Below are 24,792 nucleotides of genomic sequence, written 5' to 3'. Positions count from 1 at the left end.
CTTAAAAATTACAAGTTTTCCAATGATTTATGTTTATCAAATTTATTCAATTACATAAGAATTAAAAATTATCCGGTAAACGCTTATTTTCCGCCACAAATGAATGCACCAAATAATTGCATAAAACAATACATATCTCAATTATTCTTGATCATTCTCGCTGAATCTTTTATAAACTTGTTTTACTTTACAATTACATCTAATTAAATATATATATATATATATATATATTAAAAAAAGAAAATAAAAAATACAAAAAAGAGAAAATAAAATTAATTATAAGAAGAAAATGATAATGGACGATTCAATAATTGGATTAGCTTATTAATTAGCGTCCACGCATAAACTTGTATAAAAAGTGGTAAGGACGAATCGGCTCAGGCAGAGTTTGATTTTCCGTCGGTCTGTACGTCCTGGTTCTCGGCTGCCCCCGTTCGTTCACTCTCCCCGTGAACCGACGCAGGTGGATACGAAGAGGCGCCTCCTGGCTGTTCGGCATTGGGAGCGACGGTACCAGGGTTAAGGGAAGGATTGCTGCCCGGGCCCACGTCGCCGTGAGGACTTTGTGGATGGTAGTGGGGACTGTGGGGCCCGTGGGGGCTGTGACCCCCGTGTTGGTGCGTCCGGGCCATCGCGTGCGGAGGGTATTGCGAGTAAGGTTGGTGGTAATAGGGATGGGGGTACTGGGCATAGGGTTGGTGATACTGTTGTTGAGGATAGCCGTATGAGGGATGAGGTGGTCGGGGCGCCAGTGGTACTGTCTGGGCCTGCGGTGGTCCACCTGGGGGCTGATACTGCTGGGGGTAGTTCGGGTTTGATGGGATCATGCCCGGCGGTGGTGCATGGGGGTTGGGCGGTGCGCCGGGAGGAGGGTGAACCGAGGGGTTTTGGGGCCCTTGGTGCGGGCCTATAGGGTGTCCTGGAATCATGCCCGAGGGTGGCGGGTGCGGTGGCAGTTGGTTCGCAGCGGCATTTGCGGCGGCCACCGCTGCAGCCGCAACCGCCGCCGCGGCCGTCGTCGACGGTGGTTGAGTCATTTTGCCTGGCTGAGGAGGTCCTATTGACAAAGATTTCGGATTTTAGATTTTGTGAATAATTTAGCGGCTTTTTCTCATCAGATTTTAAATGAGTTACTCACCCGCCGAAATTGTTTGTTGATGCGGCGCTACTTGTTGAGGATACGGCGAGCCTACAAAAGAGAAGCAATAAGTTGAAAAATTAATTCTTCTAATTTATAGTTACGATATTAATACGCTAATTGATAAAGCACATTGCACTGTATTGCATATTATTCGATTTAATGAAAATTTTAAAATATTTACTTCAGATTTATTTTTAATTGGAAAAGAATTGTGGTATAAAAAATTTTTTGTAGTTAATTCGTCATGATGAATAAAAAACATGTGAAAGAGATTATTAACTGATTAACTACGACTCAATTGCATTACCTGCTGAAATTTGGGACTGAGTAGACATTTGTTGAGGAGGCATTTGTTGCTGTTGAGGAGGCATTTGTTGCTGTTGAGGAGGCATCTGTTGTTGTTGAGGAGGCATTTGTTGCTGTTGAGGTGGCATTTGTTGCTGTTGCTGAGGTGGTATTTGTTGCTGTTGAGGTGGCATTTGCTGTTGCTGTTGAGGTGGCATTTGCTGTTGCTGGGGAGGCATTTGCTGCTGCTGAGGTGGTATTTGTTGCTGTTGAGGTGGCATTTGCTGCTGTTGAGGAGGCATTTGTTGCTGTTGCTGTTGCTGTTGTTGTGACGGTGGCGGCGGCGGCGGCGGTGGTGGTGGGGGTTGTTGTTGTTGCTGTTGTTGTTGTTGCTGCTGTTGTTGTTGCTGCTGCTGTGGTGGTATAGATTGCTGTTGACTAGAAGGACCTAAAAGTTATATTAATATTATAAATTTCAATATGTTCATTATGCATGTATATTATATTTGTATGTATAGTTGTATGCATGTATAGATAGATAGATGGATGGATGGATACATATATCGATATACCTGTAGGAATTTGTTGTTGACCTTGTGATGGTATTGGTTGTTGAGTAGGTCCTAAAATACGTGTAAAAATAATTAAATTGAAATTCAATTAATAATTTCAAATATATATTGGAGCGATGATTTGATATTTGATTGTTTTAAAAAATAAAAATAGTCAATGTAATATAAAGTCCATTTATATTTTTACCGGAAGGCATTTGAGGTTGAGATTGCATTTGCTGTTGTTGTTGCTGTGGTTGAGGTTGATTTTGTTGTTGCTGTTGAGATGATAATTGTGATGGTTGTTGTTGAGCAGATAGCTGTTGTTGTTGTTGTTGTGGTGGTGTTTGCAATGGTGGTTGTTGAGGTGCCATTGGTTGCTGCTGATTGGGCCCAACTGTATATTGGTGATCAAATTTTTTAACTCGACAACTTTCATATGAAAAAATCTTATAAGTACTAATTCTAAATTACGTTCCAATACAAGTCAATTTTAATTACATTCAATTGTACTTTCTTATATTTTTAATATCTTGACATTTTTTCAATACCTTGTTGTATTTGAGACTGATGTTGCGGTAATTGATGCTGCTGATAAGGAGGTCCTAAGAAATAAAAATCATGTAAATTTTGTTATCAGTTTATATTTCTCTATTAAGTGATACTTATTAATAAAATTCTGTAAACCTGGCATCTGTTGCTGCGACGGTTGATGGGATATTGGTTGTGACATTTGTTGCTGTTGTGATATTTGTTGTTGTTGCGGAATTTGCTGTTGTTGTGGCATCTGTTGCTGCTGTGGCAGCTGTTGCTGTTGTGGTATTTGTTGTTGTTGTGGTATTTGCTGTTGCTGTTGGGGTATTTGTTGCTGTTGTGATATTTGCTGTTGCTGTTGTGGTATTTGCTGTTGCTGCTGTGGCATTTGTTGTTGTTGTGGTATTTGCTGTTGCTGTTGTGATATTTGTTGTTGCTGTTGTGGTATTTGCTGTTGCTGTTGTGGTATTTGCTGTTGCTGTTGGGGTATTTGCTGCTGTTGAGGTATTTGCTGCTGTTGAGGTATTGGCTGCTGTTGAGATATTGGTTGTTGTTGAGGCATTGGCTGTTGTTGTGGTATTTGCTGCTGTTGTGATATTTGTTGCTGTTGTGGTATTGGCTGCTGTTGTGGTATTTGTTGTTGCTGTGGTATTTGTTGCTGTTGTGGCATCTGCTGCTGTTGCGGCATCTGCTGCTGTTGTGGGATCTGTTGCTGTTGTGGCAATTGTTGTTGTGGAAGTATTTGTTGCTGTGGAGGCATTTGTTGTTGAGGAGGGATTGGCGATTGCGAAGACATTTGCTGCTGCTGAGGTGAAATCATTTGTGATGGTTGAGGCGAAATTTGTTGTGACTGTTGCGATGGTACAGACTGCTGATTAGGTGGGCCTTATATAGTCAGAAATTATTTATTAATTTTTTGGAGTAATTTATTACTGAATAAAATTAATAAATAATCGCATTTTACCTGTAGTAAGTGATTGATGTTGAGCAGGTATTGGTTGCTGTGCACTTGGTGACTCTATTAATATATAATATATGCTTACGGTTATTAATAATATTATCTACATAAACATATAAAGTGTACAATGTAGTTTAAATTAAAATTTGTTTTTCCGATTCTTGTCAAAATTATGAACCACAATAAATGATCATTATATGTTAAAGTATAATGTATAATCAAGATGAAAGTTTAAATATGTTAACAACTTAGGTATCTATTATTTTTATATATTAAAATTTTTTTAAATATTTGAATTTGGGTTTTATTATTTTTTGTTTTAATTGTATTGTAATATAAGTTTTTTAAACGAAACTTTAGAAATATAATATAGATTACAAAGTTTCATAAGATATTGAATGTAAAATACAGTTTATGAAATGATTTTGAAATGGTTATTGATTAAAAGAAATTATTTAATTGAAGAAAAGTATGTAAGTAAATTAAGATTATTATAGAAAACATTTTAAGGTAAATGTATAAAATTATATAAAATTGAAGCTCTACGTGTAAATGAAGGAATATAAAAAGCATTTTTTAAGACCTTGTATTTGTTGTGGAGGGAGATGCATTTGTTGTTGGTCAATAGACATTTGCTGTTGAATAGGTACTTGTTGACTAGGCGGGCCTGTATCAGTATATATAAGAATTTTAAATAGTCACAAATATTTGACATCATAGTTTAATTATAAATTGAAAATATACTTAAAATGAATGAAGTATAAGTTTTACTCACCAGATTGTATTGACTGTTGAGATCTTGGTGGTGGCGGTGGTGGTGGTGGCGGCGGCGGTGGTTGTGAAAGTATCTGTTGCTGACTGGAAGTTTGTTGAGATGTAATCTGTTGCTGTTGTGACAGCATTGGTTGTGCAGGTATTTGTTGTGGGGAAGGCATATGTTGCTGTGGTGGTATTTGTTGTTGATTTATGGGTCCTGTTATTTATTTTAAAATAATCGAATTATTGAATATGTTTTCGAAACTATAATTAATTTGGACATTATGATCTAATTATAATTTTAAATATTACATGCCTGGGGGCAACTGCGGCTGATGAGATGGAATTTGTGATTGTGGACTAATCTGTTGCTGCTGTGTAGACACTGGTTGTGGAGTTTGTCCTAATTAAAATTAATTTATACTGTTTGATTTGCAAACAAATAATTGTTAAAGCTTTTGATACCTTGCACGATTGGTTGATGGCAAGGCATGTGAGGGCCTTGCAGAGGTCCTTGAATTTGATGCTGGTTACTAATTGGTGGATAATTTGATCCTGGAATATTTCCACTCGGGCTAGAATGATTTTGAATGGGATTATCTATTTTAGCCTCAATGTAAGGAGGTGAAGGAGTTCCTTTCTTTGTTTCACACTGTTTATCAATTTCCATTTTTTTATCAGTTGAATCATTGTCTGTTGCCTATGAGTATATAAATTATATTTAGTAATAATTTTATTAGAAATTACTAATATTAAAATACAAAATATCTTTACTTCTGAGGATGTTTCTTCGTTCATGGGTGCAGGGGTAGGTGTAGGTGTTGAATTTGGCGTTGAATCAGTAGATGTTGGACCATCTACACGGTTTTCTTCAGAACCTTTTATCCTATCTCTTCTTAGTAGTTCATATTGTCTTTCAACCATTTTATTAAAAGTTTCTTCATCAACTGCTGGTTTACAATGCTTTGAAGGAAAATTATTTATAAATCCAAAATCATCAAAAAAAAAAAAAAAAAAAAAAAAAAAAAAAAAAAAAAATTGAAAATCGCGTTTAACTTACTTTTTTTAATTCTTCTTGAAATATTTCACTTGTTTCAATAAACTTCCGTTTCTTTGCCTCAAATTTCTCTTCAATTTGTTGCAATTCAGCTTCTAATTTTTTCTAAATAATAAATATAAAAATTGTAATGACACTTACTCAAGTATGGTGTAATTATAGAATTTAATTAATCTTACTTGATGCATAGTAAGCGATTGTACTTGTCTACGCAATATTTGCATTCTTTGGGTTGTAACCACGGAACGTACATCTGGAACCACGGTGTCGCTAAAAATTTCATTAATTAAACGATGATTACGTATATATCGCGAGTATGCAACATGCTTTACAGAATATCCATCGTCTTGATCTAAAAATAAGTAAAATATTTTAATAATAAGATAGAATAACTTTTTTACTACTTCTTCAAATGTAGAAGCTAAATGAAATATACCTTCTTCGTCTTCTGCTGGTAATATGTCAATTCGTCGATCTTGGGCACTTTGATTTTTACTACTTCCAGAAGATCTTTCGTGGCTTTCTCGCTCATCTGTATTTTGTTGTGCTGCACACAACGCTGCATTAGATATAAGACATTGTATATCCAGTATGAATTTAGATTTTCAACAAAATTTAAAGCAAACGTGAAAACAAAACTTGTAAACAAAAAGAGTATTGTACGGCTCTTGTGCTTAAATATGCGAGACAAATACAATTATATTAATATTAAAATTAATTTTAACAAAAGGAAACTACACGCACACACATAAAGTTTCATGCATAAAAATACATAAAACGTAGATAAAAATTAGAATGAATAAATATAAATACTAATATTTTATGCTTTAACATACCAGATTTACCTCTATTTTTGGCTGCAATATAAGCCAAATATGCTGGAGAGTTATGATAAGTTTTTAAACTCTTGTCATATTCAATCTGTAAAGGCGATATGAATTATAATTAAAAATATATTGATATACATCAATAATTGAATTTGCACGTAGTGTATGTTTTTATGTTAAATGCATATGAGATCTTGTTATTGATGTCTAAAAGTCTAAACTTGCCTTTTCAGCTTCGTATTCTTCAACAAATTCAGTTTTTTCTTCTTCTGGAAGATCTCTCCACATTTGTCCAATAATTTTTCCAATCTCCCAAAGTTTCAATTCAAGATTCTGCGCTTTCACTTGATCCCATACTTTTCTACTATATCTCATATAAGGCATTAGAGGTTTCTCAGGAGGCTTCGGTGGCTTTGGTAATCGAGAATCAGCCTAAAAGATTTCGTAAAATTCGATAAGTCCAACATACGTTCAATCAAATACGACCTCAATTTGATTTATTACTTACAGGTGCATTTTTACCAACTTTTTGTGGTGTGAATCCCGGATGACCATGAGGAGTTTGTATAAATGGACTTTGAGCATCTTTCTGAAAATTTTTTAATAAAATAAATTGTGTGCCAATCGATTGATCAAATAAAATGGTAAATCAACAATATTATTTTAATCAATTACACTTACACTAGAACCAGAACTACCGCCACTACCACCGGAAGCACGTATTCGTTCTGTAATAAGTTATATTGCAATTACAAAAAAATACAAATAAAAGAAATTTCATAGACTAAAAATGAAAAATATTTGAGAATTTAAAAGAATATTTTGTAGGCAAGTTATCAAAGAATAAGGAACTTACGATTAGTTGGTGTAACGATACTCGAGGTACTAATTGCAACTTGTTTATAATTAGCTGGTAATGCCATATTGAATATGATTATTGGCGATGAGATCAGAAATTAATTATCCTTTGCACAATCGTTTCTTTCATCAATTTTCTGTTTTACATGAAGTTCCCTTGCCTTTTACCGGCTACAACCTATACGCACAGTAGTTGAAGGGACGCTACACTCGAATCGTGTGCTATGTCATTAACATGAATACAATTTTATTTTGAAAACTATGAGTCGGCAACTGACCGACAACTTCACAAAAGTCTTCCTCGTCCTGAAATTCTCCTATTAATTATCGATTTGGGCGAAATAAATTTTCAAGGGAAAGTCCCTCGAAAATGTTCTCGGAGCTGCATTTCACTGGAAACGATTTTGGAACTTTGTTGGCAACAAGATACGAGAAATTCGATGCACGAGACATAAAATGAAATTATCTTATAGTTAAACGGTAAAGTACAAACTACAGTGTTAGTCCTCGAAGCTCGAAAGTCGAACCTCGAACCTCGAAGTGGGGCCACATTTTTAATTTAAACTTCGACACCAGAATTATTAAACGGCTATATTTGGGAATTGAAATGATTAAAAATACTATCCTCTTTCTTTTTTTTTAATTTTTTTTTTTTTTTTTTTTTTTTTTTTTTTAATATAATCGTATGAGAATTATTTGCAATTGACAAAAATATTTATATTTATATTGTACTATTGTGTTTGTGGCTTTAGCTTGGAGATCCGAAAATTTCGTGTTTAACCGTTTACGACAAATTGCCTCGTTGCACAAGCTTAGCTTTAATTAATTCATCAATTCAACATTTTATTTATATTCCTTTCTGATTTTTAATCAACTATTTTTCTTATAAATATCATTGTTTGCTAACATTCGGTCAAAGTTCAAATTAATATTGTTGGTTTTAAGTGTTTAAGTTGGTTATACTGAGCATAATTCATCCTGATATATAGAATTTGAGGTCTCTATTTTTGAAAGATTACTGCAATTTAATGCAATTTGTACGTATTTATATAATAATTCGATTATGATGGTATCGATGTAATAAAATTTATTGAAAGTATTAGTCAATTAATTTTTAATTCAAAACAAAAATATACAGCATTAGAAATAACCACACAATTTTCTTCAAATTAAATGTACTATATTGGAGATTGTAAATAAATGTTTTCGTACAACAAATAAGAAGTAAATGTCAAAAGATAGATAAAAAACAAAAACAACACGCAACGACTATAATATATCATTGATATAAATATTATTGATTAATTCGTTTAAATTGTGTAAAATATTCGTTTGTGTAAAAATGGAACTTTTTAACAAATCGGTTGGCTAATAGTAAATTAATAGTCCCAATGATTAATATAAATTATGACTTGTATGTAAGATTGTTAAAGACAGGCTGAGACGATCAAGAAGAGACAAAAGACAGAGAGAGAGAGAGAGAGAGAGAGAGAGAGAGAGAGAGAGAGAGAGAGAGAGAGTGGATCGTAAGATTTACTCGAATACTTAATTTAAACACTCAAGAATTTGCTTTCATTATTATTTAATTTAAACTCACACTGATTCGAATATCATTTGTTATTAAATGTTGGATATGTACGAATGAAATAGCAAATAATTCATAAAATTTACAAAATTATACGAGGTTTGTGTAAACTTTCGAAAGTAAATATTAATTCAATATTTCCGAATTATATTATCTCGAGAATAAGTTTTGATAATTTTGAAATAATTTGTCTTTTGATGAAATTAAAGGAATTAATAATTACTCCTTATGTACAAATTATCAGAGTATTTTTATTTAATTATAGGATCTTTATGTTCTTCAACGAATAATTAAAATTCTTAATCGCATTATTAAGTATCAAATTTTTAATGCTAAATTAGCCAGACGAATTAATAATATTTATAAAAAAAAAAAAAAAAAAAAAAAAAAAAAAAAAAAATAAAAATAAAATAATGCACATAAAGAAAGGTAAATTTTATTATCCTATTCACTTGTTTATTTTGATAAATGTGCATACATAAATCAAGAATCGTAGAACATGTTCGTTTATATTAATAAAATTTGGTTAAATTATTAATAAACATTATTCTAATAATAAAAGTCCATTTTATCTTACACTTAAATGGAACGCGAATTCTAATTATAAATTATAAATATTAAAAGCTCTTAAAAATGCTTTGGAGATGTTTATCCAAGCTTGCGATTCCTAATAATAAAAAAAGCTTGCCACTAAACGTCAACATTATTTATTGGAAATTGTCGATTGATTCGTGTAAGCGCGTAAACTTATTTTCATTCCTAAGTTCGTCGTTGCAAGTATATGTATTTATCGTGACGTGAGACAACGTAAAGTGGACATGTCGTTAAGGACGATACGGTCACGTTAAAAAGATAAGTGAACAATTGCTGTTTTCGGTGAAACGTTCTCCGTAGCATCGAGCGTGCGTGTCGTGTGTAAGCGAATATTTGCCGTACGTGGGTATTCGCAGCGTCTCGTCGATTCTACGTCAACGAACGTCCTACTTCCGGTAGATGAACCGCTAAAGAAGAGCTCGCGATTCTTCGCGGCAGATAAATTTTTTCTCCAATAGTATTATGACTAGCGCTTTTAACGATTCCAATTCAATTGCGCATATTAATTATATTACTTTCAGGAACATTACTATTCCACAAGTCAGCGAAGTACGACACGAAGTCGTGATCGAGGCTTATCCACATTCTGTCCAGTTTATATACGGGACTGCCTGATAGTATGCAAAGCTCTAACTTTGCTTTCGATTTTTCAAACGGATCCAATTATTACTTGGCGTTGGCATTTATTTGTATTGTCGACTTGCTGATAGCCAAATTCGTGTCGAGATTCGCGTTAATACATTTCGGGAGGAGTGATTTACACGTTTCACAATGCTTAGATATTCTTATTAAGTGCAAACATTAATATTCGCGTCAATTATGATGGGTGACCTTGTAAATTTCCCAAGTCGAATAATCGACTAAATACTGTGCACGGAATGTTGTGCCGTCCGTTGCACTTAGAGCACAAGAGAATGACCTTGGCGTTCATTTCTCTTTCCATCTTTTCGCAATAAACGCCAAGATAAATTATATTGGAAGTGGTAGCGCAAAAATTTTAGCAAATGTCCAAATTCATACGTTAGATGTCCATTTCTTTGAACTCTCTTATTATATCGTTCGAGCTTCTTAGTTTAGTCTACCTCAATTCTTCCATGTCACTGGCGTTTTTAATACTGACGCAGACGTAATAATCGAGCCCAAGTATCCGCATCCGCAATATACTATTTGCCATTGTTACGATGCAAGATCATATAAATTGCGAACCTTGTGGTTTCACAACTCCTCGCTGGACTCGAAGACTAGGGTGGAATTTTGACCTTTTGTGATCTATCGAGTCGCTTCACGAGTTACGTCTTTAGTTCCCTATGTGTTATGGCCGAATTCTTCGCACTTGGCTGTTTTAGTCATTATCATAACTCCATTTTGCCACTTTCAAGTTGACACCGAAGGTGCCGAAATTGCGCTTGACAATACCGAAGTTTAGCCATTTCATTTTACAAATATGTCGTAAAAATAAATGGATTTAAAAATATTTTTTCGTTATAGAAACTTCAGAATAATTTGTGCTATTGTAAAAAAGAAAAATGCACGAAAAAGTGAAAAAAAGAGATAATTGACACAAATTACGTTAAATAATAAAGGGGATATAAATAATTATAGATTTATAAATTATCGATCCTTATAAAATCTTCTACATGTTTATTAAAGTCGAAGAGATTCAAGTAATATATCGAACAATTTAACGAACGAACTTTCTCGTATAATAGTTGCATAATTGTTACTTATAACAAAGTTTTCTATACTCTATAATGGTTAAGTAAATTTTCAATTATACCAATTAAAACGTTTTTTCTTAGCATTTCAAGTCGTAAAGATTTATATACTCGATTTAAAAATGAAGGAAAAAATAAATTTAACTTTAACTATATATATTAACAAAATATTTAATATATATATATAAGCATTATCAGAATTTTAATAACTTCTGTGTTTTTCATTGATTAAAATATCCATATGAGATAAAGGTAAAAGTTTCATTACTAATAATGAGCTTTGACTAAAAATTCTTGCAATCTTTATAAGCTTCAATTTAATTAATGTTTGATGTCGACAATATTGTCTTTTTAAACATATAAATCGAAGACAGACAGATCTTTTTTAACTCATTGATATTATTAATAATCAAGAATTTAAGAAATATTTTTTAATATTTTCATCAGTCGAACGTAAAGGAATTAAATAATTAGTCTCTCAATTTCACATTCTATTAAGTATCTTGTAAAACCTTCGTTAATATTAAAAAGCATTAAGTGTATATTAATTCAGTCATTTACAGAATTTTAGGTACTTTCATGTAAGAAATTCATTTACAAAAATTAAAATAGCCTATGCTTTAAATTTGCTAAATAATAAATTTAATTTACCTTTTTTTTACTTTGCAATTAAATGTAAAATCTATGCTTGCTGAAAAGTACATTTAAAATACTAAAATGCTTAACAAATTAGTAGCTTTTTTTTTTATTTTTTATTTTTTAAATTTAAACAAGAATATATCGATATTTTAAATATTTTTTAAAATTATTAAAGTTGATTATTCGACTTTTAAAAGTGAGATCGTGCAAAGTTAATGAGTATTTAAATCGAAGTAATTTAATGCCATTTACGAAAACATGTGTTGACAAGGTAACATTATAATAATATTAAGAATCTGAAACAATATTATTTTCTTATTTTCATATATTAAAAGTAGATTACTTATTTTAAGCGCATGACGATTAATATGCTGCTAATGAATAATTATAAAAAAAAACTTGCTTAATATAAAAAGTTATTCTCGCTTATACACGCTTACATTTTTCTCAACATTCAAATTGAACTTAGAAGATTATTTTTAAAATTGGTTGTATTTTTACGATTAGGTATCGATAAAGAATGAAATAATTTCTAAAAGTATGCAATTATTACAGCGGCTCGGATTAATCCCTATTTATCATTCTAAAGCTCACCTCGAATAACCGGCGAGAGTCATTTCGTTTCATACAAACCGTGAAAAATTGCGTTTTAAATGAGAATATTTATATGTTCAAGGCATACGGTCCAATAATTGACAAGAATTTCTTGCGTTACGGCAAGCATAATTTTCTTCGATATATTCCGATATATTATACACTTATGCTTCGAACATTTAATTGGCGATTAACTATCACGTACGGTTAATTATTTTTTTAATTGAAATAATTTGTTTCACGTAATTTTCAGAAGTTATGCAGCTAGTTTTATGAAAAACTAGCTCTATTAAAATAATAGCTTTCACTAAATTTTAAGGTCAACTATTATAACAAACATGTAGTCGTTACATATTATTTAAATCATATAATTGGTATATTTAATGATATTTCATTGAAGATTTATAATTTTATTTTCTCGTATAATATTAATTCAGAAAATATTTATCTATTAAATATTATAAATACATGAGCATTTATACTTACATTATTTATTATATTAATGTTTATAAGTATTTATTTATAAATAAATTATGTATACATATAAATAAATAAATATATATATATATATATATATATATATATATATATTAAATTAAGAAAAATGTTATTAAATTTTTAATGCTATTATTAATTGAGTATTGAAATTATGATTTGAGAATTAATTGTTTCCCATAATTTACATATAATGAAAACAAGAGAATCAGTCAGTTAAACTACGGATATTGTACATTACTTATAATTATGAGGGTACGCGGACATTTTTTCACAGTGAAACATTTCTTGGATGAATAATAAATTAAATAATATGCTAAATTAGCTCAAAATTTAGAATTTTATTATTATCTATTGTATTATATATATATATATATATATATATATATTTTTTTTTTTTCAATTATTGTATACGTATTACTCGTAAATAAATACAAATAATTTAATATTGTAGTAAACATTAATTTCATAAAAATGAGATTCTCATTTAAAAAGAAAAATTTTTTTTTCTTTTTTTTTTTGGAATAATTATTTTCGACAATTTCATTACCGTGGTTTTTATTATTTCAGTAATCATTATGAATAAATCATTTATTTTCTCTATGTTTAATAAAATATTCATTTCTTTTATCAACTAAATATTTAATACACATAAAAATTTTATCCATTTGTATAAATAATTATTGAAAACTTGTAAATCGATGAGCATTAAAAACTTATAATTGACATTTTCAATTCATGAATATCTAGAGTTCTGAAAATCTCAATACGTTTAGAAGTCAATAATAGAAATATCTTAAGTTATTTAATTTCTTTTCATATCTATAATGTTTAAATTCACGCGAATAATTTTAATCCTAACGTTTTACCAAAGTGATTGAAATTTTATAATTTAAATTTAATGACTTATGAGTATGTATTTTTAAAAATAAGCGGTAGATATGATTTTTAATGAAAAATATTTTATTGAGAATAATGTATTTAAAAATAATTTTCTTTTCCAAAAGAATAAAATGAACTGTCTTTATAAAAAAGTAAAACAAAGTCTGCAGCTAATGTAATATTGGCATTTTTTTAGTATACTTATACTGTTTTATAGGATTTGATATCAATTCAATTATATTTCCTGGAATTCACATTTTCGTTGATTAAAATGTATATTTGTATCCAATTTAGAAATATAATTTCAAATATATAGATAAATTTAAATGCATACACTTGCATACGCACGGGTGCGTGCACTCATACATACATTAATAATAAATAGATTAAAATAAACATTGAATAAATACAAAATAATGTTTTTATTATCAAAAATTCACATTCGCATTTTTCAAAGCTCATCATTAAATAATTACATATTAAATAAATAAATATAACATCAATACAACAATACAAGCGTAACAATAATATATCAAATAAATAAATAAAATATAATTGTAAAACTTACGATAATATATAAAACAAATAAACGTAATAGTAATATATTAAATAAATATTGTAATACTTAGATTACAAAGAAAATTATATAATTTTTTTCAAAAAGTTACTTCTGTTATTTCTTCTTTCATCAAATCAAATGAAATTTCATTAATTTATAGTGATTCTTTTTCTACACATACAATATTTATATTTTTAATAAATAAATATTTAAAATCACATTAGAATATCATTAGTAAATTATTCTACGTTATTTGTGTAAATTAAAGCATCTACATTGAATAAAATTGAAATATTTAAAGGAAATATGTTCTTGGTTTGCGCACACTAAATAAGGGCATGTGCTTGTAACGTTGAATTCTTTTTGGCAGTGGAAAATGTATTTTTGAGTCATGGAATTGTTTTACTTGTGGTCGACGGCAGTTCGCAGCTTTCACAATTTCTACTTTTATAATTTGTATAGAATGAGCTCTTGCCCGATGACGTGCCCCCATATCTCTGTAGCACTGTGTAACTGCACCGCTTACAGATAAATCTCTGTATTCACGGTACATATTGTGTGTTCCTGAGCGTGAATCATATCTCAACCATATACCAAAATTTTTAATTTTTATCTGTGTTTTTTCTGGTATCTGTAACAATTTTTTAACATTGTAATTTTTTTTAACAATTAATTCAAATAGTTTCAATATTATTTAGTTCGATTAGTATTACCAATATACACCAAATTATTATTACCTGCTTTAAAGATACAATCTCACCAGTTGATTTCTTAAATTTTTTAAGTTGACGTAAGAAATACCAAAATCTTGACTTGGCAATAATTGTATCCGAAGCAAATATTCTCATCTTATAAAGCGGCGTAGTTTTTTCCTTTGCTGTTGGTAATTTACGTCCTATCACTTCGTACTCTTTTAGCTGTGCAAAAATAATAATATTTATTTAATACAAATATTCTGTGATATATATATATATATATATATATATATATGGCATATGTGTGCATGCGTGTGCGTACGCGTATATGAATTATACTTTCATGTGTAATTTTATTCTGGTGTAAATATTATTAGGCAAATTTTCTTCTTTTCCTATTACTCTACGTATTAGCTTATAATTATTATTTCATTTATAAATATTAAGGATTTTAAGCCGATTCTTATTTCTAATGAATCGTTCAATGAGGTAGGTTAATAAACATAAGTGATTGATGACATTCCATTTATCATTGCAAATATCTATTGTCTCTTTCGCAGTAGTAGGTATAAAATTTTATAACGATAAATTCATTAATTATCATACGTAAACAAAATGCATCATCCATAGCACGTCTGTGCATATATATATATATATATATATATATATATATATATATATTTACTATTTACAATTTACGATTTTATTGTGAAATAAAAATATTGTTTTAATTATTTATGTACTATATACCTGCATTAAACGTATAAAATTTTATGTACCTGTGCCTTAGCCTTCATTATTGTTCCTAATTTTAGCGTTTTGGAAACTTCTCTTGACGATTACTGCGTCAGCCAAACACAGGTAGCGTAGAATTGTATTTGTATGAGTGCAGAAGCGATATCCCCCGAGCAATCATTAGCCGCAATAAAAGTGACACCGGTGATTTCAATATAACTGGTCTTAAATGCTTCGTTAACAAAGTCAATAAATAATGGATAGATTCCTTAAAAATCATTCGCTTCTTATCGACGGTTTATAGATTAAATTTTCTTTTTTAGTAATTTTCTCGGTTAGAGTTGGTTAGGTTACTTTACGTAAAACACACGTGGCCTTTATTTTTATCAACAAAGAGGTACATTTCTCTAAAGTGCTATCTGTTGTAATTGTATCTGTAATTTGTAATAAAGTATATATTTTTTTTGGTAGACTTATTTTCAGAATGAGATGTCCTCATGAAGTTATTGTTACTTGCGATAGTTCTAATGAAAATTGGAGTGCTGCGACATGGGATCCTTGTACTGGATCACTTTCTTCTACGTATAAGCATGCCGGTACCCTAGGTCATCATTCGCTACAATTATTGAAGGATTCTTACCTAATAGCTTCGAGTGCCACTAAACCAATATTGCATCTGTGGCCTTTAAATAGTCAAACACCGATACAGTTTCCAAGACTTGCAACGCCTGGTAGAGTTACAGCACTGTCCTGTACACCCAATGGCTCATATATAGCTGCAGCGATAAACGAAAAGATTTATATTTGGCAATCCTGTAACGGTTTGTTAATTAACTCTTTTGCAAGACATTATCAGACCATAAGCTGCCTGATATTTAATAAAGATGGATCTTGTTTGGCAAGCGGTGCAGAGGATGGTTTAATTTTTGTCTGGCTATTAAGTCAGCTAACTAACGAAAAAGAGGTAAAATCGTTGAGTTCTTTTTCTCATCACTCGCTACCAGTTAAGGATCTCTATTTTGGCAAGGTTGGATGCTTTGGTAGGTTGTGTTCCGTTTCGTTGGATAGATCAGCAAGAATATACGACATTCATGCTGGCTTATTACTATTAACATTAATTTTTGACATTCCACTTGTATCGGTTTGTATGGATATCATGGAGAATAATCTTTTTGTCGGTTCTTCGACTGGATTAGTAATGATGTGCAACTTACGTCATCCACCGAGGGGAATAGAACATCACGTATCATCGAAAGATAATGACAAGCTCAAGATTTTTAAAGGGCACGAAAGTGGCATTACCGCATTATCGGTATCCATTGACAATATAACTTTGCTCACTGGTTCTCTAGATGGATTTGTTTATTTGTGGGATATTTTGAGCTCTCAAATAATTCTCACTCTTAAACACAAAGCACCAATTATATCCGCATTCTTTGCCACCGCTTACGACAATTTTACCACAAACAATTTTAAACCAAGTTTACAAGTTCGATCGTTACACAAAGTTTCTAATGCAGAAAGTAAGAACAATTTTTTGGAAGTTTGTAAAAGGGATCAAGATGATTCGTGGCTATTAGATTTTGATTCGCAATCAAGCAATGGGAATCGATCACGCACAGATTCAGATGATTCTAAAGATCAACTTAACGAGGCTTTAAGTGAAATTGAAAGATTAAAGAAGATCAACTCGGATTTATATGAGTATAGCGTTAGAAATATATTTGACAGTAAATCGAATTCCAATGAAGTATAGTTGTTATTGCAAATAGACAATACCATTTATGTCTACTGTCGTGTATATATGTAAATGTACCTAGAATTTGTAATAAAAGGCCTTGAAGTAATGAATTACTTAAACTCAGTCGATTATTTACTATCCGTTAAAAAAAAAAAAAGAAGAAAAATATTTTATACGTTGGGTAATAATTATTTTATTTATTTATTTTTTTTTATTAAATTCTATTGCGTATGAAGGTTGATTAAACATTCAGCAATATAACACATAATATCATCTGTTTGTTTTAAATAAATTGTTTGACTATCCCGTGGTGTCGAGCCAATGAAATAGCATTAGAGTTTGTAATTTTCTATGGAGGAGGAAACGTTTGTATGCAAAATAGGAGAAAGAGTATTTTTAATACAATGCTTGATTACGTGTTTTGAAACAAGTAAAATGCTACGAGCTAGCAGATCATTAGAATTGTTATTGATTTGAATGGCAATTAAATTGAAAATCAGGGCTCTTTTTTTCTCTCTTCCATTAAATCTGCGCGCAAGGATAATACTAATTTCAAATTTGGCATTCAATCGCCCATGTGCTTTATCGAACGTAAAATTTCGAATAAAATGTCCAATTATATAATGCTTTGCGCCAACGATATTTTAGCGTACAAAAGAGAAAGACAAAGAAGACGACAAAAAAAAAATCATTTTTTACGTGGTTATTCAAATCAGGAGCTACCGAGACACAACGGGATATTATAATGGAAATTATGATTATAACTTTGACATAAGACAGGCTCAGTCGATGCATTTCTTGATGGACAAAAGTTTCTGAAAATTGAAAGAAATTGCTCTGAACTGAAGCATAAGAGTGCATTTATTATAATTATTAGCTTCCAAAGCAATGTCAGATAAGGCGATTTCATAATAAAGTTGTTAATTAAAGCGCTTCGCTATCTTTCCTGAATGAGCCCGAAGCTATTTCAACATTTTATTAAACTACATTCAGTCGTCTAAAGATAGATCCAATTAGATAACGCGAGGAGTGTATTATCATAATTATAATACTTGGGAATGACCGGGTTCGTGTCAGGGGTCCACCGGATGACAATCAAGTCGCACCCTCGGGGGTCATCAAAATTATCGACACCGAGGTATATAAAAATCCATCGGTAGAAATTGCTGGCACACAGTGTCCCAGCAGTGAGCCAAACACGATGAAGAAGTTTCCGGATTTTTGTCTTCTGCTCGTGTTACTCTACGTCGATATAGACGGCAAGTTGAACATTATTATATATAGATTGAATACCGCTATTTTTGGAATGTGAATTTGGGAAATTTTTCGTTAAATACCGTTTGAAAATTCGATAAATTTATTAGACTCTGAATTTGAAAAATTTTAAGTCACGGCCCATTGCATACGTACGAAATGTTTTACGCTCCGATGCAAAAAAATTACGCGTACTCTTTGCATACGTATGTGTTACAAAATTTTTAATAAATAAATAGACCGAAGTACGACAGTTGTGATAAATATTTATTTTGAATTTAAATATTAAATAGCTTTGGCAACATTTTAGCGGAATATGGTGAAAATTTCATCAAATTTTTATGTTAATTATAAAACGTAAAAAGTTTGAGTGGCAGGATTCGGGGTCGTGGAGAAGGGAGTAATTTGTACGTAATATTAGAAAAGTTTTTATTCTCACTTACCTGGAGTATAGAATATCCAATGTGGCATTGTGAATGGCATAATTTTTACATTTGAATTTTTGAATGAATTTTACTTTCGCTAAATTGACGATTTTCGAGAAAATGCATCCTTTGCTCGAAATAAATTCCAAAGGGATAGTTATAGTTATACTCCGCTGAAAAATTTGTTTCGTTTAATAAAGTCCCGTCAGCCCAGTCACTAGTGTAATTATCTAAACTAAGCAATATTGTCAAATTATCATCGGCACCTAAAATATCATGTTTAGCTATTCAATAGTTATCTAATTCAACAGGAAATGATTAATATCATTTTTACATGAAGGATTTTGTACACGAACAATAGGTTCTGTAATAATAATTTCTCTGGTAATCAAGAAATATTTTTATCGCAAGGGTGATGAGTGGAGGTGGGGGTTGCTTTGCAGGTACTTTTTCATTATAACATTATTGATATTATTGGACGGTCAAAAATATTATTAAAAAATTTTCTTCCCATAATTCATGGGCCATGTATTTGCAAAAAGATTTTGTAATATTTTCTAATTGCCTTTTACCAAAGTAACTTTCATATACGAGTGGCTTTATATAGTAGGTAAAAGCAAGATATGCTGTTAGAGATAGCTTATTCATCACGTGAAAGAGAAAAAAAGGGGCGAATGAGAAAGAGACGGGCAAGGGGGTGTGGGGAGTGTGGAGAAGGGGACATGAAAGAGAAAAAATCCTTGCAAAAATAAACTGACTTTTATATTTGCATCTTCCTTCAAGTTAATTAATCAATTTAGTTTGCACGCGTATTGGTAGCTTAGCGTCTTTGTTTCACAGCTACCTCTAAGTATATTAAATTCCTCTTTTTTTTTTTCTATACCTCATTATGTATTTGGGCTGTTATGAGCTTTTTTAAAGTACATCTACTATATAATAGATTCTAATAGGAAAAAAAAAGTTATTCTATTAAAATTAAAACAGTTCGTAATGACTGTCGATACCATAACTCTAAATGATGAATCATACAGATTAGCCATTTCCATTAGATTTTTTTTCAGATTCAATCGTACATTTTTTAATAAATTTATAGCTCAAAAAATTACCTTTTTCTAATGAAATAAATCAAAGCTGCGCTCGATTCATATTTTAAAAGATTCGTTAAAAAGTATTATAAATTGAAGTGATATTACAGGATTAACAAAGCTCCCTCTTAATTCGGCATTTAAGGAAATTTTGTTATTATTACCGGAATCCACATTACCAATACATCAACATTACCAATAATACTATATTCTAATTTTAATCTAATAAGTCTAAATTGAAAGCATTCTCGAATTTTATTTTGCTTGGATGAGAACACTCTGATTGCTCGCACAGGGATCGTCGACAGTTTGGAAAATCTTAAATCTCATACGCATTATCAAAGCAACGAGAGCCGATTACACATAACTATTTTAGCAATTTAAAATTTAATTTCGATATTCACGCGGAGAATTTAACTTGTAGAATGACACATTTCATTAATTATCGATAAATTAGCGTTCAATCCCTTAAGAAGCAAAGAGGGACGCGGGAAAAACAATCCCATTGCTTAGATGGAAATTACCGTGCTAATCAACATATTTTTGAAATTTATATCACACATAAAAACCGCAAAGTACACAAGAAGTGAAAAATATCGTCGTATATTATATGCAGGCAAGAAGCACTCGAAAGTATCTCAATAATACATTGTTTTAAAACGAATGCTATCAAAGTACCAAAACTACGTACCGAGACTTTGAAAAATGATGCCTTTGAAAATGATAAATTTGAAAAATACATACTTGCGCGTACGCACACGGGCGCACCAACACACGTCTAAATTAACATATTTACAGGTACATCAGCCAAAGCGTCAAAAAACTACATCCAAGATGCACGCGAGTGTCTCAGCGGAATTTCGCCTTCAGGTGAAGTATTCTTTATCAACTCCCGCCGCTCCTCATGCCCGCCGCCACCACAGCCACCACCGCTACCACCGCCACCACCACCATCTAACGCTAGCATCTAACGCCACTTACCCTCGTGCTTGCACCATTTTTAAAAGCTAAGTAGGAGCGATCGTGAGCTCAAGCCCCTCGCGAGATTCACGAATGCGACGAGCGGCCGAATATTTAATATTTAAAAGACGGGAGACTCGCGCGAAAGATCCGCGAGGATTAATGAATTTGGCGGTGGAGCGGCCGGGGCTCTTTGCGCTTTATTTGCAGCCGGCGGGGTACTTTAGTCGCTCGATTAAGGCTGACGCAGCAGGTCGGGGGCTTAGCGGGGCCGCGAGCACTCCTAAAATGAAGCATTGTTCAGCCGAGGGTGCGCTTGATAGATGAAAGGGATGGACGGGCGCGATTTTCCTCAGCCGCCGATAATTATGCGGGAATTGGCTGGGCGCGGAAGCTTATGTAGCCGAGGCGAGGTCGCGCTGCTGCCGAGGACAAGCGGTGCCTAATGTGCATGGCCGTTAACGAGTCGCTTTGATTCCATTGGGGAATCTGGATTTTCATCGCAGCTTCGATGGCTTCGGTTGGGTACTCATTTCCTTCTCTCGTTCAGCCTGCAGCAAAAGGCTTCTCTGGCTCCCCTTGCAGCGGCCGGGACGTCGACTCGAACCGACCTTCGCGAGGGCGCTCCGGGTCTTTGGACTGGTGAAGCAACCGAGGGTCGGCAGATCGGATCCGGCCCTGTCCAGTAACGACTGGGATCGTGAGACCGAAGAGGACAGTTCGACCGACGGCCACCGCGACTACGAACGCTTCCCCGGGAGCTCGGCCAATCACCGACCAGGTACGTATGTGTCGTGCACTTTTCATCATTGGCCGATTCAAAATCTCTTCGGCCTCGCATTCTCGCTGGTTCTGCTGGAATCTTCTTATGGAATCTTCTGATCACGAAGGGGACGCATGCGATTGTGCGGTCGAAGGTAGGAAGAAGCCTTATTTGATATTGGAATTTGCCATGAAAGTGCGCGGGATTGGGGGTGAGGTAACGTTTACCGAGTTTTACAAACACGTACTCTCATTATTGTCTATTGTTGTTCTTATTGTTCTTGTTGTTGCATTTCCCGCTTACTCTTCAATGTTTATTCTCCGATTAGTACACGTGATTTCTTACATCGCGTCAATATTCTCGTTGTGATTATTGCATTGAACGCGATACGCACTAAAGCTGCGTAACTAAAGTGGCATACTGAGCATCTCTTTTCCTTAATTATTTTGGATTTCTTATATAATACAGGCATATAGCAGCGATAGTCTCGCGATTTATGCGAAACGACAAGATTATAAAGATATTTATCGTTCGTAATTTTGCATAAGAACAGAAAAAAAGAAGAAAATTGCATTTCAAATAAATTATAATTTCGCGATTCAATGTTAATCAAACGGCGCCTCGAAGAGCAATAGATAATTAATTTTTATTCAGTTTTACGAACGGGCCAATAGTAGCATCATATGAAAACGTAAAAAAAAAACGTAAAAAAAAGTGAGAAAAAAGGTAGAATTCATTTTGTTTTTTGTTATTTGAGACTACTTGGAGGCTAAGAGTTAATAATTTTTTCGCTATTCACCTTTAAAATGACAATATATTATTAGCTATTTTACGGTTTACGTAATAACCAACCGACGATATGTTTAATTTTTCTTTTCACCTGCTTTAAGCATGGGAATATAGAAGCTTGTAGGTAATTTTCCTTATCAAAAGTTTTGAAAGGCCGTAGTTTAAAGTGACTTGGAAGACTTTTGACGTAATCGGATAGTCCGTGCTCGTCTATATTTAGATTGTAACCAAATATTTTGTATAACTTTCTGTAAAATATAAAATGTAAAGCAAGCCGTAGTTGATATTGATATGAAGCGAAGCGTATATCTAAAATATTTCAATTTTAGTTGTTTATACACGTCGGGATATGAAATATGTTTCAGAGTCTGGAGAAAGGGAGGAAAGTTTGAGAAATCTAGAGTATTATTTAGCAACTCAGCGAAGAAATTCTATTGCACCCTGGGCATTATTCCTTATCATACCAAGTAAGCCAAAAGTGTAATAATTAGCATCGTTTTATTTCACGGTATAAAGAAAAAATTTTTTCTTTTGGCATTTAGCAGATTTTCAAAATGTGGATCAACTGCAGGCTGCGGATAATTTATCTCCTCAGCTCGGACACGAAGTGGACGACATAAAGCAGGAGTAAAAGGATTAAAGTTTAAATTATCGAGTATAAATAATCGGGCGATGCAAATTACTCTTTATCCTGATAAAATTATTTCTCAAATTATACATTCGTACTTGTAATCGAGGATATTTCCAATAAAAAAAGTTGCAATTGTAATGTTATAATTTTTTATTTATTTATTGATTTATTAATTTTTTTGTTTATTTTTTTTCTTTCATTATCATTATCATCATTATTATTATTATTATTATTATTATTATTATTATTATTATCCTTATTGTTATTATTATGAACTGCATTATACATACAGCCACACGTTCTATGAAGAGAACGAAAAGTTTTCTTACAAAATTACATCTTAAAATGAAATTTTAGCATAAAAGAACATCTTTTGAAATTTCGTAAATGGAAGTGAATTTTGTTGTGTTTTTTTGTTTTTTATTTGTTTGTTTGACGGGAAGAAAGTACATGACGGCATTTAGCACTCGATTAATATCTTTTCAGCGCTCTTACGCAATTTTCTGGCAAAACAATTATGCTTATTTATTTTGGCGCGTCATGATAATGTGATTTATCGTACTTAATTTTGTCATCGCGAATGTTGAAAGTGTCTTTGAAACGTTAAAAGTAGCTGAAATGCTCTGGACACATTGATTTCAAAAGCAAATTACAACAGATTAGCATGGAATTTTAATCCTTTGTTTTTTTTTTGTTTTTGCTTTTTTCGTTATTCTTTCATTTTTATTTTCGTATTAATTGACAAAGCCTATGATGATAAATATTGATGTACACGTGTTGCAAGGGTGTAATTTATTTTTCTTCTGCCAATCCGTTTATCCATGTAAGCTTACGTATGTTTGTATTTTTGAGTGCGCAAGTATAATTGCCTTTAGAAATACTTACACGTACGCGCCTTGCATATACATCGTCCATGTATATACACATACGTATTTACGATTGTTTATAATGTAACAAGTATTTACACGGGTTGGTTGATTTAACAAATCTACATATCATAATGTGCGAAAAGAGAAAAGAGGTAGAGAGTTGGGAAGAAAAAGGGGAAAAGCTTTTGAATTCTTATCAATTCCGTTTACTTTTATTATTTATAAATAGCGGTAATATTTTCTTAACAATTATCCATAGCTTATTCTATTCATACTTATGTAAATATTTTTTAATATTCAACGGAAATAGTTCGAAAAATATTGTAAGATCGGAATAAGGATAATAGGAACGAATGATGGAATGAATTATTTATGTATTCGTTGAGTAAACAAAAAACCAAAGAAGAAAGAAAACAAACAAACAATAATAATAAAAACTTCTCGATTCAAAGGCTTGTTGAGTAAATTTACTTACCATATCAAGGCATTATAAATTACAGGTTAAAACAAGTAATAATTCCTTTTTAAAGATTTTTTCCTCTTCCCTCCCTCCTCGCCCGTCATCATTCCCTCCCCCTTTCCCCCATCCAGCGCGACAAATCGAAAATCGAGCTTGTTTACATTACTTTTAATGCTATGCTGCATTAAATACTAATAATTAATATATATTATCGATCGTTTACTCACATTACGATACTACGCTTAAAACTTAAAAACGTTTCCGTGGAAAATATTTTTCGCAAACTATTTTATCATTTATATAAAAACTTGGACAAACCAAATTGACAAGAACAGTTCGCAATTCTTGCTTATTG

General features: G+C 32.0%; 3 protein-coding genes across 3 annotated transcripts; 1 reads left to right on the top strand and 2 right to left on the bottom strand.

Annotated features, from left to right (window-relative positions):
* Positions 1-269: 269 nt before the first annotated feature.
* Positions 270-7,470, bottom strand: LOC105359534 (putative uncharacterized protein DDB_G0271606). The gene is made up of 23 exons (XM_011496147.1): positions 6,966-7,470; positions 6,791-6,837; positions 6,618-6,698; positions 6,335-6,541; positions 6,119-6,203; positions 5,719-5,841; positions 5,462-5,634; positions 5,286-5,387; positions 5,000-5,188; positions 4,691-4,925; positions 4,542-4,628; positions 4,245-4,442; positions 4,053-4,136; positions 3,476-3,529; positions 2,985-3,396; positions 2,665-2,819; positions 2,529-2,582; positions 2,186-2,374; positions 1,999-2,049; positions 1,837-1,874; positions 1,449-1,752; positions 1,139-1,189; positions 270-1,057 (listed from the first exon to the last, which is right to left on the bottom strand). The coding sequence occupies exons 1-23, from the start codon at positions 7,030-7,032 to the stop codon at positions 378-380; spliced, it is 3,666 nt and encodes a 1,221-aa protein (XP_011494449.1). The 5' UTR covers positions 7,033-7,470; the 3' UTR covers positions 270-377.
* Positions 7,471-14,287: 6,817 nt separating this feature from the next.
* Positions 14,288-15,522, bottom strand: LOC105359533 (60S ribosomal protein L18a-like). Its single transcript, XM_011496146.1, has 3 exons — positions 15,505-15,522; positions 14,768-14,947; positions 14,288-14,661 (listed from the first exon to the last, which is right to left on the bottom strand). Exons 1-3 carry the CDS (start codon positions 15,520-15,522, stop codon positions 14,326-14,328), a joined length of 534 nt encoding a protein of 177 aa, XP_011494448.1. The 3' UTR covers positions 14,288-14,325.
* Positions 15,444-17,320, top strand: LOC105359344 (WD repeat-containing protein 18). The gene is made up of 2 exons (XM_011495922.1): positions 15,444-15,857; positions 15,928-17,320. The coding sequence occupies exon 2, from the start codon at positions 15,945-15,947 to the stop codon at positions 17,214-17,216; it is 1,272 nt and encodes a 423-aa protein (XP_011494224.1). The 5' UTR covers positions 15,444-15,857; positions 15,928-15,944; the 3' UTR covers positions 17,217-17,320.
* The last annotated feature ends 7,472 nt before the right edge of the window (positions 17,321-24,792 follow it).

The sequence above is a fragment of the Ceratosolen solmsi genome, unplaced genomic scaffold, assembly GCF_000503995.2.
Source record: "Ceratosolen solmsi marchali unplaced genomic scaffold, CerSol_1.0 scaffold11, whole genome shotgun sequence".
In the NCBI taxonomy this organism is placed as follows: domain Eukaryota; kingdom Metazoa; phylum Arthropoda; class Insecta; order Hymenoptera; family Agaonidae; genus Ceratosolen; species Ceratosolen solmsi.
The sequence above is the reverse complement of the archived record's forward strand: the minus strand, read 5'-3'. Positions and strand labels throughout refer to the sequence as shown.